Source organism: Aptenodytes forsteri, unplaced genomic scaffold (genome assembly GCF_000699145.1).
Source record: "Aptenodytes forsteri isolate BGI_AS27 unplaced genomic scaffold, ASM69914v1 Scaffold93, whole genome shotgun sequence".
Taxonomy (NCBI): domain Eukaryota; kingdom Metazoa; phylum Chordata; class Aves; order Sphenisciformes; family Spheniscidae; genus Aptenodytes; species Aptenodytes forsteri.
The window spans coordinates 6787163-6806167 of record NW_008794665.1 but is presented as its reverse complement, the minus strand read 5'-3'; the positions used below and the strand labels follow the sequence as shown (position 1 = coordinate 6806167).

The following is a 19005-nucleotide window of genomic DNA, read 5'->3' as shown; positions in this document are numbered from 1 at the left end:
GGGGGCTGGGGCGGTAACGGGTGCGGGAGGGTTCCCGGAGCCTTGTTTCGGGCTGTGCCAGGGTGAGAGCCAGTCGCGCTGCTCTGCCTCAGGGCAGCGCGTCCGGCGGGTGGTTTCCACCTCGGGGCACGGAGCCGTGTGGAGCTGCCCAGCCTGCTCTCGGACGGGAGGCGCCGGGTCCTGGCGTTTGGCTTCGGTGTAAGCGGACTCGGTTGTTAGCGCTGTACGGAAGCGGGGAGGTTCAGTTCCTCCTCCGTGGTAGGGATTGGCACCGGGCGCGGCTCCGTTACGAAGGCGGCACTGGCCCGCGGGTGGGGAGAGCAATTAGGAAGGAACAGACCAAGCCAATAGAGGTGATGTATGCGGAATACAGGGCATGTGAATTTCAACCATAGTATGGGATATTTGGGGATTAAAAGATGGTGGTATTTTATTCTCTTAAGCATTTTATTTTTGAAGAGTGGCTTTCAGATGGGAGGCCTTTCCTTCATTCTTAAAGGAAACGTTAGGGAGAAATTTGCAGCAAGTATGTTGCAAAGGTCATGGCTTTGGTGTAACTAATGCAGAAATTCAGTTTTAACTAAAGTTTGGCTCTTCCACTGAGAAATCACCAGGAGGATGATATCTAGGGAATTTGTAAACCTGATAAATTTCAGTAGGCATTGAATTAGGGAAAGGTAAAAACAATAATGGAGTTATAATCAATTTACCAGTCACTTAAACCAATGGGCAGTGACATCTGTTTAAACAACATCTTCAGGTCCGTTTTTGCAGAATATTGAATCTTGGCGGTAGCAGGGATTGGCAAATCTCAATTGCGTAGGTATGATTATCTCATTTACTTGAATAAATGCTTTTTAGAAAACTGATTTTTGTGGCAACACAACTATGCATGAGAACAAAAACAGTTTGTAGAAAGGTAAGGCAGATGTAACAGGAAAAGGGCTTGATTAAACAGGGAACTCATGACAGAGCTCCAGTGCAAAAAGGACATATACAGGAGAAGGTGGAAGTGGAGACACAGGCTACAAGGGAGGAATATAGAAATATTGCCCAGGTGTGTGGCGATGGTGTTAGGAAAGCTAAAGCTAAGCTAGATTTGAAACTAGCAAGCGATGTCAACGGTAACAAGATGCCGTTTATCAGGAAAAGGATTCACAAGGAAAATACAGTGCTGCTGCTGAGTGGGACAAGTGTGTTAGTGACAGCAGACACAGATAAGGATGAGACAGTTGGTGTCTTTGCCTCAGACTTCACCATTAAGGTCTCCCAGGCCTTTTGCCACAAGGCAGGGTTCAAAGAGAGGAGGAACTACAAGTTGGAAGGGGATTGAAGCAGGGATTGTTTACCTGACAAGTCCATGGACCCAGGTGGACTGCATTCAAGGATGCTAAGAGCTGACAGTGTCTTCACAAAGCTACTCTCTGGCAGTTTTGAAAGGCCATGTGATTGGGGGAGATCCCTGAAGACTGGAGAAAGGCAAATCTTAGGTTCATCATCAAAAAGGGCAAGAAGGACAATCCAGAGAACTACAGGCTGGTCAGCCTCACTCCTTCCACCTGTGGAAAGATCATGGAGGAAGCCATTTGTAGACATAAAAAGGAGTAGGTGGTGACTGGGGATAGCCAGCTTGGGACCTACCAAGGATAAATCATGCCTGACCAACTGGCTTGTCCTCTGTGACAAAATAACTAGATCTGAAGATGAAGGGAGCGTGTTGGATGTCATCTACCGTGGACTTGAGGGGACCTAATGGAAGCTTTTCTATACATAAGAGGAGATTATTGAGAAGACAGAGCCAGTCTTTCTACTCAGGTGCACTGCAGGGGAATGAGAGACAGCACAAGTTGCAACTTCCAATTTGAAATAAGGAAATGAGGACAGTTAGGCGTTGGGACAGGTTGCCCAGCAGGTTTGTTGCATTCCTGTCTTTGGAGGTTTTCAAGATCCAACTGGACAGTCCTGGGCAAGCCGGTCTTGAAGTCAGTGTTGACTTTGCTTTGAGCAGGAGATTGCACAGGGTGACCACTTGGGGTCCCTTCCAAACCGAATGATTCTGTGATTCTTAAATAATGTACTGCTTGTGAGGAGTAGAAAGCAGCAAATACAGGGCAATAGTATAATCTTAGAAATTTTGGATAAACAGGTTACTGTGATATTGATTGAAATATTAATTTGAAAGTACAGTATAAAATATGCTGTAGAATAGAATGTAAAATGAAGGATAGCAGTACTAGTAACTCCATAGCAGAAGATTTTACTCCAGTCTTCCAAAATTCTTTAAAGAAGATGTCAAATAAATAACTGATTAATACAATTGTTTTGATTAATACAGTTGTCCGGACTACTAAAGTGTGTGTGTTTTGAAATATCCCTCATGGGAGATAACTGAGAAATTACGTTGTCATGAATCAAGTCCTGATTAAGATACTAAAACAGAAACTGAAAATAGAAGTTCAGTTTTTCCTGCTTTTAAGATTTTCCTTGATCTACTTTATAAAGACTTACATTAAATCTGAAAGTGATCTGGAAAAGGCATTATTGGTAAATAAGCAAGATCTGCCACTTCAACAGTTATTACATTAGTCAGGAAGAGAGAAAATCCTGAGGAGCAGAAGAATCCAAAGGCGGGGGGGGGGACAGGAGAAATGCAATTATGGTGGTAAGTGAAACTAATTATTGATGAACACAGTGCAGTGCATCGGAAGGAATTTTGTGCTACTGATTCGTGTTACTGGGTTTTAAGTTAACTGCTACAGATGTTGAAGGTAGCTGAAAAGGATATGTGAGTGAAAGTCCTTTTAATCATCAGTGTCAGTGAAAAAGAAAAGTATTGCTGAGTTTATAAAGAATGGGTTTGATAATAGCATTGCACTGTAAATTGAAGGTGTGCACTTTCTTGGAAAAATATCTTCAGTTGTACACCTGTCTCAGAAAATAATAGAAATAGGAGTTCAGAAACAGATGGATGAAAATATGACCGTATCTGAAAATGTAATGTAAGTAGATCCATTTAACTGAAAGTGGTGATGAATAAGATAATACATGTGTAGGCATGCAAAATAATAGCTGGCAAATAAATGAAAAGAAAGGGTCTTTTACACCCTGGAAATCGAATAAGTCTATTAAATTGGAAGACCACATATACTGTGTAGTGCTCAATTAAGCTTGTGTGTATTTGGTAGAAGATAATAGTATGCTCAGGAAAAGAGACTCAAAAAATTCTTAGACGTTTTAAGAATAACAACCCACTAATTAACATTTTTTTTTCTTCCCACAGGGAATTAAACCACTTAGAGTAGTCTGCATTAGGAGGTTACTCCGTGATTGTGCATTGTAGGATTTTTTTATATTATCTCACATACTTCAGAGAGTTTTGTTACCTTATATTTGGTTTTGTCTATCCATCATCAAAGAGTTCTTATATGATAGTGAAGAAGTGTCAGAGACCTAAGTTGAGAAAAGTGCTTTTAGGGCTGGGATAATGAGTTAATGCTTAGTTGCAAGAGGGTCCGCTTGAGTTCCTGTCCCTGCTCCACGAGTTGCCTGCGTGTTCCCTTCAGTTACTGCTTTGTGCAAAACCAGTTCTGCTCTGGGTTCAAGGATTATAACACAGCCCTCTAATCTCACAGCTGCGTTACCAAACTGCTACACAAAAGACAGTGTCATACATACTTTTTTCCCCTATTTCTTTTTCCTAAACAACATTTGAATTATTTTCTATACAAAGATTCCACTTCAACAAGAAAGTCAAGGAGTGCTCTCGCGCAGAATAACCTATGGCATCATCGTTAAAACACTGTACTATTCTTCCTCCAAGACTATCAAGTTGCTATATGCTGACTTCACCACCAGAGGAGCAGTTTATGAATGAAAACATGAATGAATGTAATTGGATCTTAGCTTTATAAGTATCAAACCACTGTTCTGATCTGTAAACGTCTGGAAAAGGCCACTACCAAAAGCAATAATTTGCCTTTTGGACCAGGCCAGTTGTTGGTATTAGCCTGTTTGACAGTTGTGTTATTGTGGTCCAGTAAGGAGAACATATTTGTCAATTGACTTTTTTCAGATGATGCTGTTTTTTAAGACAGCTATTGATGTGTTCATCTTTCCGTTAAATATGCTTACTTTCTTTAACTTACAAATAGATTTTTTAATTTGAAAATGTATGCCTAAATTGAGCATACTTGAACTGTTTAATAAGCCCAATTCCCTCCCTTCTCGTAAGAAATTTCTCGTGATATGTTAATTATAACCGCATTAGCCTATGACATTATAAAGTACCCTTGAGAACAGAGAAAGAATTGCTGCAATTTCATACGCAAATAAAAGAATAAATACAGAGAACCCTTTTGAAATTTGGATTTTAACAGTTCCTTTACAATAGATGTCTTTAAAATGCTAGTGCCAGAAATAAATCTGGGAAGTGTTACCTTCAGAAAGATGAAAATGGAATTAGTATGCTTACACTTGTTCTCTAAATACTGCAGGCATTCTGAATTGGCTGCTAATGACTGTTGAGGCTACCTGTTCCTTACGTACACGAGTATATATTCCTAGAAGAAGCCTCAAAAAAGAACTTAAAGGATTTTTTTTAACTGGAAATTATTCCAAATTTCTGAAATTGGTGTTTTAATTCTACTGTTTTCATTCAACAGAGGGTTTAGCAGAGTCCTAGTCTAAGATTATATGGTACTGAAACTTGGAAGGCATATTCACAGAACAAACAAATGGAAGAGAGAACCTACCCACAGAACTTGGGAGCAACCTGAAAATTTATCAGAGGTAGATGCATAAAAAAAGAGGGTATGTGCTTTTCACACGCATTTAATTCACTTTTTGTAAGTGTCAGAGAGAGACTGAATTGTCTGGATGGGGCTTGCACCACAGTCTCTCTGCTTGATCAGTGAAAAAGCAGAGTAACTGGTGTGTAGTACTTACTAGCAGAAGTTCTGTGGCCACCAGAAAATGATTTGACAAGTAGCAAAGATTAAGGAAGAGAGAAGAGGCTCTTGAAGAGGATTCTTAACTCTGCTGGGTCCATTGATAAAATCCCTATGAAGTCTACTGTATGTCGAACTCCTTGATGATCTCAGTCGAGCGATTCTCTGGTGTCTCGTGAAAGCTCAGCATGAGATAAAGGTTCCTGGAGACTTCTAGGCAAGTGTTGAGGGAGCAGGCTGCCACTGCTGGTGTTTTGGCCAGAGAGGTAAAAGTTCACTGCCTTGAATATCAAAAGGAATTCATCAGACAAAACCTCGGAAGCTCCAGCTGAAAAAGCTGTCCAGGCAGTGCTTTTGAGCAAAACTGATGAAAGCCTTTTTAAGAATGTCTTCTAGATTCCTGTATAAAAAAATAAAACGTCCTGATGTCTTTCAAATGAGATTTGAAGGGATTATTAACAATACCACTTCTCATCTATTTTGGAAAAGAGCAGGAAACTTCCTTTCCCATGTTATTTCTTAAATTATTCATTGCTAATTACTGGTTAAGTTAGAGAGCTATCTATCTTTGTAGGGACAATTTCTGATATAAATGCAGTTCCTTAGAGCTTTTGTTCAAGAAATTAACAGAGAGGGCTCCAGAGTGCAGGAATGTATTGCTATGAAGCAAACTTTTTTTTTTTTAAATTTGTTCTAACTCACTTTTCACTTTATTCCATTTACATTGACACTGTGAGAGCTCTGGAGAGTCATTACTTTACATGAAAACCTAGGCTATCTCAAGGGGACTTGGATAACTCACGATCCGAGTTATAAATTTTCTCACTGTTTCAGCTAAATCTAAAAATGGACAATACATTTTTCAGATTTTTAATATATATATAAAATCATATACTGGCTGTTTTATATCTCTTATATGTTCTTTTCAGAAGTTTCAAAAGTTAATTTTTCTACAAGTAAGAGATTTTTCTTCATTATTCTTAAATTAGCAATGAGATAGAAATGACTTATGTACAAATAATGTTAAGGAGAAAGGTAGTAATTGCTTTTCTTCAAGTTTACACTTACTTTGCATACTTTTCAATATTCTGTATGTATGGAATATCAAGAATGTGGAATATTTGTTCCATTTATGTAAGTATGATGAGTTTAGTTTCTGAACATCAGATAGCCAAAGAACGAATTTGACATCATTTCAGATGTAAGGCCAGATTCAAGTTCTGCAGCTCTGAGGTTCACAATCAGTCATCTTCTTATGATGATAATTAATTCACATATCATCCTTGCTGTGATTTAATATAATTTCATTTTTAAAAAAGTCTTCTGTGAGATAGTTAGCCACATGCTGTTTGAGTTATGCTCCATATGAATGAAGTTGTTGAATTTGACATCATTTCAGATGTAAGGCCAGATTCAAGTTCTGCAGCTCTGAGGTTCACAATCAGTCATCTTCTTATGATGATAATTAATTCACATATCATCCTTGCTGTGATTTAATATAATTTCATTTTTAAAAAAGTCTTCTGTGAGATAGTTAGCCACATGCTGTTTGAGTTATGCTCCATATGAATGAAGTTGTCATTGGTTTTCTTTTTTTTTCTCCTTTCTCCAAAGACACCACTATGGCTGCTACAGTGAACTTGGAGCTTGATCCCATTTTTCTGAAAGCCCTGGGCTTCTTGCATTCAAAGAGTAAGGACTCTGCTGAAAAGCTGAAAGCGCTTCTTGATGAGTCTTTGGCCAGAGGAACTGACTCAAGCTATCGTCCATCTCAGAAGGTATTGGTATTAGAGAGCATGGGTCATTTTTTTTATGCCTTTTTAAAGGTCCTGCTATTCCTAGTTCGTCTTTTATAGCTGAAAAGTTAAAAGAGAATCAGAGATTGAGGAAAAAGAAAAAGTAATTATGGAATGTTCATATTCATCATTCCCCTTCTATGCCACATCATCTGTTTGATTAATTGAAGTTAATGGAAAAAAAAAATCTCTTGTTGGTGTACCTAGACCTGTAAAAGAGATATTCAACACTATATTGCAAGTGTCGTGACTTTGTAATAGTACTTTTTGTATTTGCTTTTATATCGGTTTTGTCATTTTTGTTTGTGAGCTATCATACACGCTACCTAAGGTGAACAGAAAATTATGTATTTCTCCGGTAACAATCAGAGCTAAAAGGTCTTTAAAATGCAGATTATTTTTGCCACAGATAAATATGAAACAAAACAAGCTATTTACTGATAAAGCTGGATCTCTTTTCTTAAAATTCTGTTGATGAAGTCATATAAGAATGAAAAACACCAAATGGTTCAAAGCAGAAATGATTTGCAGGCTGAAACCATTGCCATCCAATGGACAAACATTATTTTTTATCTACTGAAAATCACTAAACACCTGCTAGAGAGAATATTTGAATCTGAGATTAGTGTATGGAAATAACCAAGTGGGGATGTCCTCGTATTGCCATATGGATAACGAGGTAGTGTTCTCCCCTAGGATGCCTAGAAGTCAGCCTGGTCTCTTCTAATGATGGCCTGTGTGCCGATACATTAGTAATATTTCATTTCTACGTGTACATGGTTCCGAATAACTAAAAGACACTTACTGCTACAGCATACATCATGCTTGTGCTGTGTGGTCTAACTCCTTTCTATTCAAATTGTTAATTCCCTGAAACCTAAACTGCAGTTCCCTTTAACACAGGTCTCAAAACTCTCAGGAGCCCTCTATGTCAGAGCTCAAAGAAGCATTGGTTTGTGGTTTAAAGAGGAAGCAGGGGGCCGAATAATAGTGCGAAGAGGCTAGGGAAGCCAATTCTAATAACAGCTTGGCTGGTAGACACCTGCCCTCAGGTGAGACTGAGGCTCGGGACAGAGGAAGAAATCTTTTGTTCTCCTCTTTTCAGTGTGTCTCCAGTATCAGCTGGACTGCAAAGCTCAGAAATGGAAAAGAGTACAAGAATTCCTTTCCTTGCATTCTCAGGCTGCAGGATTAATTTGTGGTTGACCATGAAATCCAAGAACAGAGTAAGGAGCACAGGATTACCACAGTCGGGCAGATGAGGAAATCCATTTCTGACTCTGGATGCAACAGGAAGTCAGCAGACTTGGGGGGGGCTGAAGCTTAGGGCTCAGGACCCCTCCCAGTATACAGCAGAGAATTACTCCCTTCTTACCAAGCCGGGGGGGGGGTGTTCCTTGCTCACGCACATTGCTGTGATTAATCACTCATTTACACATTCGTTTGCTTATTATCTATTGCTGACACTAATGCATCTTTAGTAAGAACTATTGATTTCTGTGGAGATCTAAATTTATTAATCTGATAGGTGAATGTGGACTGAGATTAAGCGGAGGTCAATATTTTTCTCTGTGAGGGAACGAAGTATTGATGTCTCGTGACATCAGATGTCAACTTATGTTTTCAGCTTATATTGAATTTTGCCCTCAGAACTATCTGAAAATTTGTGTTCATTACCTCTTTGAATTTTAAAAGCAGAAAAGTTTTCTTTTTTAATTAATGTTGCAATGAAGATCTGTCTTTGGAAAAGGAGCACCTTTTCCTCTGGAAGGTGAATGATAAGGGGAGGTTTTAATAATTGACTGCAGCTTAAACACACTAATTTGTCAATGTGATATGAAAATATTTAAGAAATGTTAAAAAAAAAAAGTGTATATATAGATGATCAATGTGCTTTGACATGTTGTTTCCCTATCCTGTTATCTAACTAATTGCAAACTAGGAAGTAACTCAAGTGTAGGGTTTGCCTTCAATTTTTGTTTCTGTTTTCAGGAAGTAGAGCAACCAAAAGTATCTGTTACCAAACCTATTTCCAGTAAGCAAGAGCCTAAAGCTTCTTCTAGTTTGCCTTCTGGCAACAACAATGGCAAGCCCACTGCATCAGAAAAGGTGAAAAAAGAAACAGAAAAGAGATCTGCTGATAAAGTAAGTAATTTTTGTTTTCTAATGAAATAACTTGGTTAATAAACTTGAAGATGTTTTAGACAAAAGCCCTCCTTTTTAACCTGTGTAAGTCAACTCATCTAATTGTGCATAGCCTGTGAGCTGCATTATCCAGTCATGTTGCCGTTTAGGTGATCCAGCAAAAGTCTTGTTATAATTATTCTGTTAATGTTTTCCCTGGTCATCGCAGGGGTGTTGGACTAGATGACCTTTAAAGGTCCCTTCACCCAAACAAAGGTTTTAATAATTGACTGCAGCTTAAACACACTAATTTGTCAATGTGATATGAAAATATTTAAGAAATGTTAAAAAAAAAAAGTGTATATATAGATGATCAATGTGGTTTGACATGTTGTTTCCCTATCCTGTTATCTAACTAATTGCAAACTAGGAAGTAACTCAAGTGTAGGGTTTGCCTTCAATTTTTGTTTCTGTTTTCAGGAAGTAGAGCAACCAAAAGTATCTGTTACCAAACCTATTTCCAGTAAGCAAGAGCCTAAAGCTTCTTCTAGTTTGCCTTCTGGCAACAACAATGGCAAGCCCACTGCATCAGAAAAGGTGAAAAAAGAAACAGAAAAGAGATCTGCTGATAAAGTAAGTAATTTTTGTTTTCTAATGAAATAACTTGGTTAATAAACTTGAAGATGTTTTAGACAAAAGCCCTCCTTTTTAACCTGTGTAAGTCAACTCATCTAATTGTGCATAGCCTGTGAGCTGCATTATCCAATCATGTTGCCGTTTAGGTGATCCAGCAAAAGTCTTGTTATAATTATTCTGTTAATGTTTTCCCTGGTCATCGCAGGGGTGTTGGACTAGATGACCTTTAAAGGTCCCTTCCAACCCAAACCATTCTGTGATTTCATGTTTTAAATATCCTGATAATAAAAGGCTACTAAAATGTAGTAAGCTGAAATGTGGGATTCCAAAGCTTTTTCAAGGGTTTTGAGGTGAAGTACAAAAAGTGGACTTGAGCTTCTAGTTCATAAATATTTTGAAGAAAATACGTACCTAAGGAAAATATGTTGTATTTATGCTGTGTAAAGTACATCATCTTATACTGCTAACCTAATTGTTCCAGTCATTTTCTCATTTTAATAATATCCATTAGCTTTTTGCATTTTCACATTCTCTGTGTGTGTGTGTAATAGATAAAAGGGGATACCCCTGAAGGAGCTGATACACCAAAGAAGCCCAGACTAGAGAAGCAAGAGGCTCGTTCCTCTCCTATTACAGTTCAGACGAGCAAGGATTTATCCATGCCTGACTTATCTAGCTTTGAGGAAACCAGTGCTGATGACTTTGCTATGGAAATGGGACTGGCCTGTGTTGTTTGCAGGTAAGTCAACATCGCTTCATTGCAATTGTGTAGTTACCTTTTTTTTATTGTGTACTATTGAGTTAATGCTTCCTGTAGTTTTTATTCTGGAAATCACTTAAGCACATATTCAAAATTAATAATGCATTTAAGCATCCTTCATGAATAAGAATGGTTTCGCAAAAATGGAACCTTTAATGAGAAAACCAACTTTTCTTCTTCAGGAAAGGGCAAGTGAAAAATAGTAAGACTAGACATGATACAAAACCTATCACGACAAATACTGATTTTTAATTGTTGGAAAACAAATTAAAATATTAATGGCTAATAATAAGCATTTTTAAAAAATCAGTTCTCTTCTGAAAACATTTTTTAGTGGCATTATTATGAGATCCATATGTGTTGCTCCTCTTTTCGTAATCATTTGACATTTGTTTACAGATAGCCATGTTTTTTCAGTTAACAGTGTAAATATATCTTGCAGCCAAGACAGGTTCTTTTTACTTTTAGGTAAGGGCCCTAAAATTGGATCTTAGTAACCTTCTGCTAACAATACATTTAGTCTTAACAGAAGTATAAAATACACTTTTGAATATCCACCCTGTGATCAAATCACTCGAATCAGAATTTGGTTTCACAGATGATTTATGTCCTTGTAAGGCCCCACTGCTGCCAAAAGGAACAGTTTGGCTCTCCCAATTGTACCTCCTTCTCTGTCCTGTTTAGGGAGTGTATTGCCCACACAGGTTTGTGATCAGCTGAATCAGCTTCTGGATCAGCTCTCCACTTGGGTTTTTCAGTAGGTTTAGGTTTCAAGCAGCTTAGCAAGCGTAACTGCTTATGCTGGCATGTGTGTGGATACAGGAATGTAGAGCCAGGACAGAGAGGAAGGTGGGACTGGCCTTTTGTCATATATTTTAGCTCAGCTTAAGCCAGTTGGGAAACTGTGCTTTATAACTTTGTTCTTCAGTCATTTCCATGATCGTTCCTGTTGTGCAGATAAGGAGATGTCTCCAGTACATGGAGGATAAATTTCCATTGTTACAGCTAATTATACTGTTAACCAATTGTGAACTGATGAGATTTCATATCACATTATTCCCATGTGTTAGCTCAAATGTTTAATTTCTTATTATAGACATTGAAAAAGGAAGAACAGTTAAAACATTTGAAGTATGAAATAAATATTTCAATTTTACCTTTCTTCCTGCAAATTCCATTTTTGCTGTCTCCTAAAGGGGCAAAGCCCTGTTCAGCAGTATGTTAAAATGCTACTAAAACCAGTATGGTATTAATTTATTTGGCAGGAGGGGATAAAGAAAAGTTTTGTTTAGATAGTCTTGAGCTACTGTGGAATATTAATTCTGCATCTTCCCTGGCAAAGGAAAACACGTACAAGCATAATGAGAAATGCCTGCAAAGAAAGAAAGAAAGAAAATGCAACTACTGTGCCTAGCGTGGCCAAGACTTTGCTTTGAAAAGCATAGGCCAGGTATGTGGTTCCATTAGCTGTTCCACAATCAATGTTTAACCTGGCTGCTGAAGGCATTGCTTCCAGCTAATTGTGGTCACAAATTCATAGTGCTCTTGCAAAAGATGCATCTATCCTGGCTATCTAAAATAGCTCTCATTAAGCTGATGCCAGAGGGAGGGAGAAGCACAGCAGGGAAAGAAACAACCCATTAGAGAGGGGATGGCAACAGTTACCCAATGCTCAGGATTTGTTTTCATTTTACGTGAAACCTACTGGAACTGATGTCGTGTGGTTCTCGGATCTCCAGCTCACGCCAGGCGGGATGTTTTTCAGAGTACTCGTGCTTCAGGCTTTCTGAATCCAACACATTGGTTGGACAGTATTCCACTCTTTACTGCTCAGCTTTCAACATGTGGGCCCTTTTTGGGGTTGTCCATCTTGAGCCAAAATAATAACATCCCAGTACATATGAAATATAAAAGCACTGGATACTCTGTAAAATAACTCAAATATGAATAGTATTTAGAAACTGACATCTTTTAATAACTCAATCAATTATTCAATCAATTGTGAATGAAAACACCATGTCCAGTTGCGGAGTAGGTGGGGTTCATAGCCAAAGAGTTTATATTGCTTAAGAAGACAAGTTAACAACAAGAACACAGCTGTGGGTTCACAAATGCCAAAGAGTGCATTTGAATATTAACTATACCTTTTTTTATAGATGTAAAAACTAAAGTAGAGACATTAAATGTTTGTTCAAGACTTGCTAAGTGTCAAATGTATTTTCACAGTGATTAGGAGTATTGAACGTTGATGCCTGTGGTGGTTTTCTTCTTGTTCTTGGATACCAAGTTAGGCATAAGGAGAGAGGGGGTGTTAAAATAACTTCACCCTCTCCAATACCTGCAGGTGTTAGAAAAACAGGACTCACCAGTTATATGGCTCCTCAGTTATATGAAGAAGAAATACTACATGCGGTTTGCTGATGATACTGAACTCTGTCTCTCAAAAAAACCAAAAAATATGTCTTTAAAAAAGCCTGGTTTTGAAAGAACAACCTTTCTTTTTATGAATACTTTTTTGTTTGTTTGTTTTCTGAAGGTAAAAAATAATTTGGTTTGTTTCTCGGTTATCATACCATTTAAAAACAAGTCTTGTTTAACTTGTTTCTGGGCATGAAGAGTTCATGTTTTTTTAATCAGTCTGCGATTGTTCTTTGTAATTTTAAAATAGGGTGAGTCTTCTCCCTTGAGACATGGGGTTGAACCATCGCTGCTTTCTTCTGACCCAGTTTATTTAGAAATAACAAACAAAATGGCTTTTTGAAATATCCCGCATATAAAATAACGGGCCCTGGAATTTCAGAAAGGTTTCTCCCTCTGTTTTTAAGTAGCCCATTTAAAAGAGAAATACTTCTTCAAAAATGTTCTAGTATCCATATGGACATATCCTTCAGACTTCATTTTCCTGTTATATAAAGAAATAAGGTATTACCTTTCCCCACCCATCTACAAATAGAGTTTCCATGGTTACCTGGGTACCTGCTCCTCGGGGATATAAGCAAAAGCAGCTTAGCAATTAAGTGGCCTGATTTGTCATCTGAAGGAAGAAATGGTATTTGGCTAATTCACAGATGTACTCCCAGTTATGTGTATATCACTAATTTGTCATTTATACAGCGTGATTACTTTCACCAGAGGCCCACACAAAATTAAGTCCTCATCACCAGCTTACATGTTTGCTTCAAGGCAGGACTGCACAGTTAATCCTCTCTATTCCATCTTTCCATGATTCTGGTATTATCTCGAATTCCAAGTGTCTGTTTGTATAGTAGGGACCAAAAGGATAAGTAATAAAACACCTTTAAAGTAGTATACAGCTTGGATGATGACGCTTTTAAATCCAGTAGCAGAAAGCACTCTTACAGGCTTGTCATTGAGAAATTATTTGTTCTTGAACTGTATCGCTCTACAGCTTACAGCAGAATTATCCAAATGTAAACTAGGCCTTCATATGGTAATATAATGAGGAAGTCATAATTGGTATACAGTGAGGTATCCATAAAATGCCCGGGCGAAGCAAAGCAGGTGAGACTTACATTTCTAATATAAAAATCAAACAGGGGAATCGAAAGTGTCATACACACATGTTTAATAGTATAGAAGTTTTAGATTTTCTTGAATGAAATTACCTTTAAAAAAGACAAAATTTCTAAAATATTTGTTAGGAAGAACTCATACAGGAAGAAAAGGAATATGTTTGATTTGCCACAGGTAGAAAATATACATGAAGGCAAAAATATTTTTAGTTTTTATCTTAAGCCTTGCAAAATTTGCAACAATTGGATAATCCTTTAAGTGCTTTCTCCCATAATCTGTTCTTAACTATTTGCTCTGCAGGCAAATGACAGTTATTTCTGGGAATCAGCTAGTGGAGTGTCAGGAGTGCCATAATCTCTACCACCAGGATTGCCATAAACCTCAAGTGACAGACAAGGAAGTGAATGATCCTCGACTTGTGTGGTATTGTGCCCGCTGTACCAGGCAGATGAAGAGAATGGTAGGAGTCAGGTTTTTGTATGAGCACTATTTGAATACAGCAGGCTATTTCTAATACGTGAGAGTATTTTATGGGTTGCAGAAATCTTTGGAAGCATGTTGGAGAACCATTTTTCTCAGCAGTGCTTCCCTTGCTGCAGCTGTGTTTTTTAATGTAGCATCTCAAAGAGTATTCTGTAATGCGCTGCTTAAACAAAGCTTTTTAAAAAGCAGAAGTTGAGTGAAAAAGAGTGAAATAGGATTATTTCCTACTTGGTAGGCAGCACTTGAAAACTTTTTATTTCAGGTGATACTCAGCTTTTAGTACATGTCTACCAAAGAGCCCTACAGTTTTAGTTTTCTTCTCAGCTTCGGGGAATGTTTTTCTGTAAGACAAGACTGCAGATTTCGGTCCAGATCTTAAGTGCTGAGCGTTCTCAGGCTCAACAATAAGCTAAGGGTAGCACATTCCAGGAAAAAATCCCTTTATTTTGATTGATCTGCATGTTAATTTCTTGACTAAACAGACTCATTATTCCTGATCCCACAGGAATTCCACTCACCTCATTATGAGAAAAACATCAGAGTAAGAAAGCATCTTTGGGTGCATGAAACATTAACCATTTGTTCACACAACTTTAGTTCTGACATTTTAAAATCAAACCCTTTTATACAGCAGAAAATGTGTTCTGTTTTGGAACTGTTCTAAGGTAACTTAGCAAATTGTTATCTGTTGAAATGGCTCTAATAAGAAACAAGAAAAGGCGGCAATGTAAGATCCTGGTCTAGGAGTTATGATCACTGACTGAAGTACATGATTATTCTGATGATCATCAGGCCTTTGAACTCAGAGGAGTGTTTGCTTGAGGTCAGTTATTGCACAGGATAGCCATTGCAGCCATTCAACGTTTGCCTTCAATATGCCCTTTCCTTTTTTTGTTTCAGCATAAATTCTACCATTTTACTTGCCACTTCTTAGCAGACTCTTGCAGCCTGCATCCCAGTACTGCTGGATTATGTCCCTGTCTTCCTCAAGTTCACCTGTCCTTGCCTTATTTCTGTGAAGGCCCAGTACTTTCCTGTTCCCTAAGTGTCAACACTGCCGCTCTTTCCATGCTGAAATAGCAAGTCCTATTCAGTATGCTTTTTGGCTGGACTCTGTCCCCAATATCATACTCAGCACTACCTCCACATCCCCTATTACCTTATTTCTGACGCACTGTTCAGCTTGAAATTGTAAAGGCTAGATTGAAATCGATAATGCTCATGCTTTTTGTTAACAATCAAAACAGTCAACGTTATGGGCCCCATAACTAATTTTGGGGTTTTTTTCCTACCACTTACACAGGCTCAGAAGACACAAAAACCACCTCAAAAACCAGCTCCTGCAGCGGTTTTAGTTGCACCAGCTGTGAAGGATCCATTGGTCAAGAAGCCAGAAATTAAGTTGAAACCCGAGACCCCACCAACTTTTCTAGCATTCAAGAGAACAGAAGTCAAGGTAATGTAGTTTAAATTTTCCAGAGGAAGAGTTTATCATTTAGGTTATCATTTTTCCAATTGGACCCATCTTTTCTCACAAGAACCATGAATGAAAATAGTCTGCTATACTATATGTACTGAGTAGTACCATAGCATAGTGGTTTTGCATTAACACTAAAAGAGTAGGGAAAAAAACTTCAATTCAAGTCCCTAAAGCATCCAGCTCTTGACTGTGTTTTTATGTTACAAGGGAGAGAATGGAATTTATGGATTTTTTTAATGATATTTCATACAAGCAGAAATCCTCATAAATGTGCACTAGCAGCCCAGAAAGCCAATCCGCATCCTGGGCTGCCTCAAAAGCAGCGTGGCCAGCAGGTTGAGGGAGGTGATTCTTCCCCTCTACTCTGCTCTGGTGAGACCCTACCTGGAGTACTGTGTCCAGCTGTGGGGCCCTCAGCGTAAGAAAGACACGGACCTGTTGGAGCGGGTCCAGAGGAGGGCCCCTATGAGGACAGGCTGAGAGAGTTGGGGTTGTTTAGCCTGGAGAAGAGAAAGCTCTGGAGAGACCTTGTAGCAGCCTTCCAGTACTTAAAGGGGGCCTACAGGAAAGGTGGGGAGGGACTCTTTATCAGGGAGTGTAGTGATAGGACTAGGGGTAACAGTTTTAAACTGAAACAGGGTAGATCTTACTAGATATTAGGAAGAAATTCTTTACTGTGAGGGTGGTGAGACACTGGAACAGGTTGCCCAGAGAAGTTGTGAATGCCCCCTCCCTGGAAGTGTTCAAGGCCAGGTTGGATGAGGCTTTGAGCAACCTGATTTAGTGGAAGGTGTCCCTGCCCATGGGAGGGGGGATTGGAACTAGATGATCTTTAAGGTCCCTTCCAACCCAAAGCATTCTATGATTCTATGAATTGTATAAAAGATATGATTTGTTCTCTGTGGTCAAGTAACATGCATATTTTGATAGTTAGAAGGCTTCCCCTCATCATAATAGGGAAACTCTAGCTGACTCTCTGAGATCTAATTTAGGAGGCTGCTGCTTCTTGCATATGTTGCCTCATGTTTCTGTTTCTCCAAGTTATTTAATGAATATTGTCACAAGTTGGTCAAAGGTGGTAAACCAGAAGCAGTGTAATAAATAACATAGTAGTCTAACAAAGCATGACCCTCACCTAGGAAAACACATCTTTAACTCAGAATCAAAGCAATTATTCATGTGCTCAAAGTTATGTTTGCCATTGCTCTGCCTGGATGCAAACTATCATGAACAATATGATGGCTATTGCTCAACCACTTACACTGGTGAATAACTTTTTTCACCTCAGCAGAGTTATTTACGTGCCTAAACGGGTTGCAAGAGTGATGCCTGATTTCATCCGTCATCTTTACTGTTTAGAAACTGTCTGGATATATTATAGAAGGGGTATTACTTGAATAGAGGGGTTTAATTTCTGTTTTGACTCTGCCATTTGGTATAACTCTGGTTTAATAATTCAACGTGTGTATTATCCCCATCTGAAGACTGGGGATTATAGTGTTTAAGGTGTGGGAACTGCAGTTAATGTGTATAGCACTTTGCAGGCAAGGAAAACTTTGTTTGCAGGAGGTTTGTCTTTTGCAGTACCTGAATGGGAAGACTACAGGAAAGAAGTCCAGTGACCTTTTTTTTTTTTTTTTTTTTTTTTTTTTTTTAAATTAAATTGCATCTATGGTACAGGCTGCTAAGAACCAAGAGGAGGGAAGGGAAGGAAAGATAAAAGTTTAGACACTGCTTGTTTGACCAAAAGACTGTGATAAATGCAATACTTAATTGCTCAGTGTCTGATTTTTCTCTGAGCATCTGTCATCTTGTTAAAAAGTGACACCAAGTAATGACAGTAAACAATAAAAGGTGGTGGCTTGCCTCCCTTTTTTTATACTTCACAAATTTGGGCTTTTTGTAGTTACTTCAGTTAAACTGTCTTTTAGAGTTTATGGGGGGATCACAATGCCATATGATAGCCTGCTAGCTGTATAGACGAAAGGGAAGAAAAGGTAATATTGGTTTTATGTGGCTGGGAAATTTAAAAGCTGGCTGCACCTGGCATCCTTTCCTTTACTTGTTAATACTTTCAACTGTAGTGACCAGTGATGAAATATTGTCCGCTGGGTGTTCCTTGGAAAAGAACTGAAACAGAGGCTTGATCTATTCCTGCTGTGATGTGTTACACAAATAGATGCTGCTATAATGAGAATGCTTTATTTATTTTAGACCTCAGCAGCCATTTCGGGGAACTCAGCCAGTACAAGTGTTTCCTCTTCAGCAACCAGTGGCCTTACAGGATGGGCTGCTTTTGCAGCCAAAACCTCCTCTGCCAATCCATCAACTGCCAAACTAGGATCAACAGCACAGAGCGCCAGTGGGAAACCTGCAGCTTCTTCAAACAACCAGAAACCTGTGGGTTTGTCAGGGTTGGCAACTTCCAAAACGGGACTAGGGTCAAAAATAGCTTCTGCCAACAACAGCACAAACCCTGTTCAGCTGAAACCTCCTCCACCTCTGACACTGGGGAAAACCACTCTTAGCCGCTCGGTAAGCAGCGACAATGTCAGCAAAGTAGGTCTTCCTAGTCCCAGCAGTACTGCACCGAGCACCAGCAGCCAGGTGAGCAGTGGGAATGGCAACAGTGGGACTGCGGGTAACAGCGGGGGCAGTGCAAGCAAAACCACGGCAGATACTGGTAATCAGTCAACCTCCCTAAAAGGCCCGACTTCTCAGGAATCTCAGCTCAATGCTATGAAGAGGTTACAAATGGTCAAGAAGAAGGCTGCTCAAAAGAAACTCAAGAAGTAGTATGGCTGCTTGCTAATTTTGTTGGTTGTGTTCTGTGAAACAGCAGCGTTGGTGTTTTTCTTAAAGAAAATCCCCCGGTTACTGGACTGAAACAGTAGTTAAATCAGGGAAGCCCAAAACCTATGTTATACAGGAGGTCAAACTTTGATAATCCTAGTATTCCTTCTGACGTTGCAAATCTATGAATTGAATATGTTGGAGGAATTCCCTATTATATGCTCCTGGTTTTTAGCTCAAAGCACTGAAACTTGAAATTGTAAAAGTTGGGTATTTTGGAGTATAAAAAAAAAAAAGAACATTTATGTGGACACGTAATAAATTGAACTTACTGAAACTGTCATTCTTAAACGTTATTAATAAAAGTACTGTTAATCTGGGAAATTATTGCTGCTTTTCTTTTACCCCATTTTCCAATGCTTCAAATGCTTCACCTGTTCAGAGTTGTCTATA

At 38.7% G+C, this 19005-nt stretch overlaps 1 protein-coding gene across 2 annotated transcripts; it reads left to right on the top strand.

Annotated features, from left to right (window-relative positions):
- The first annotated feature begins 4650 nt into the window (after positions 1-4650).
- INTS12 (integrator complex subunit 12) lies at positions 4651-18892 on the top strand. 2 transcript variants are annotated; one of them, XM_009273565.1, is made up of 7 exons: positions 4651-4788; positions 6561-6724; positions 8735-8887; positions 10054-10241; positions 14097-14256; positions 15583-15735; positions 17974-18892. In XM_009273565.1, exons 2-7 carry the CDS (start codon positions 6569-6571, stop codon positions 18553-18555), a joined length of 1392 nt encoding a protein of 463 aa, XP_009271840.1. In that variant the 5' UTR covers positions 4651-4788; positions 6561-6568; the 3' UTR covers positions 18556-18892. The 2 variants fall into 2 exon arrangements, with proteins under 2 accessions (XP_009271840.1, XP_009271839.1); XM_009273564.1 differs by having other exon boundaries at positions 4651-4809.
- The last annotated feature ends 113 nt before the right edge of the window (positions 18893-19005 follow it).

Bases quoted from the DNA above. Each gene is read 5' to 3' on its own strand.
- INTS12 (XM_009273565.1), top strand. From the start codon at position 6,569: ATGGCTGCTACAGTGAACTTGGAGCTTGATCCCATTTTTCTGAAAGCC. The intron at 6,725-8,734 runs GTATTGGTATTA...TTCTGTTTTCAG, and splicing joins GCTATCGTCCATCTCAGAAG to GAAGTAGAGCAACCAAAAGT. The intron at 14,257-15,582 runs GTAGGAGTCAGG...CCACTTACACAG, and splicing joins CCAGGCAGATGAAGAGAATG to GCTCAGAAGACACAAAAACC.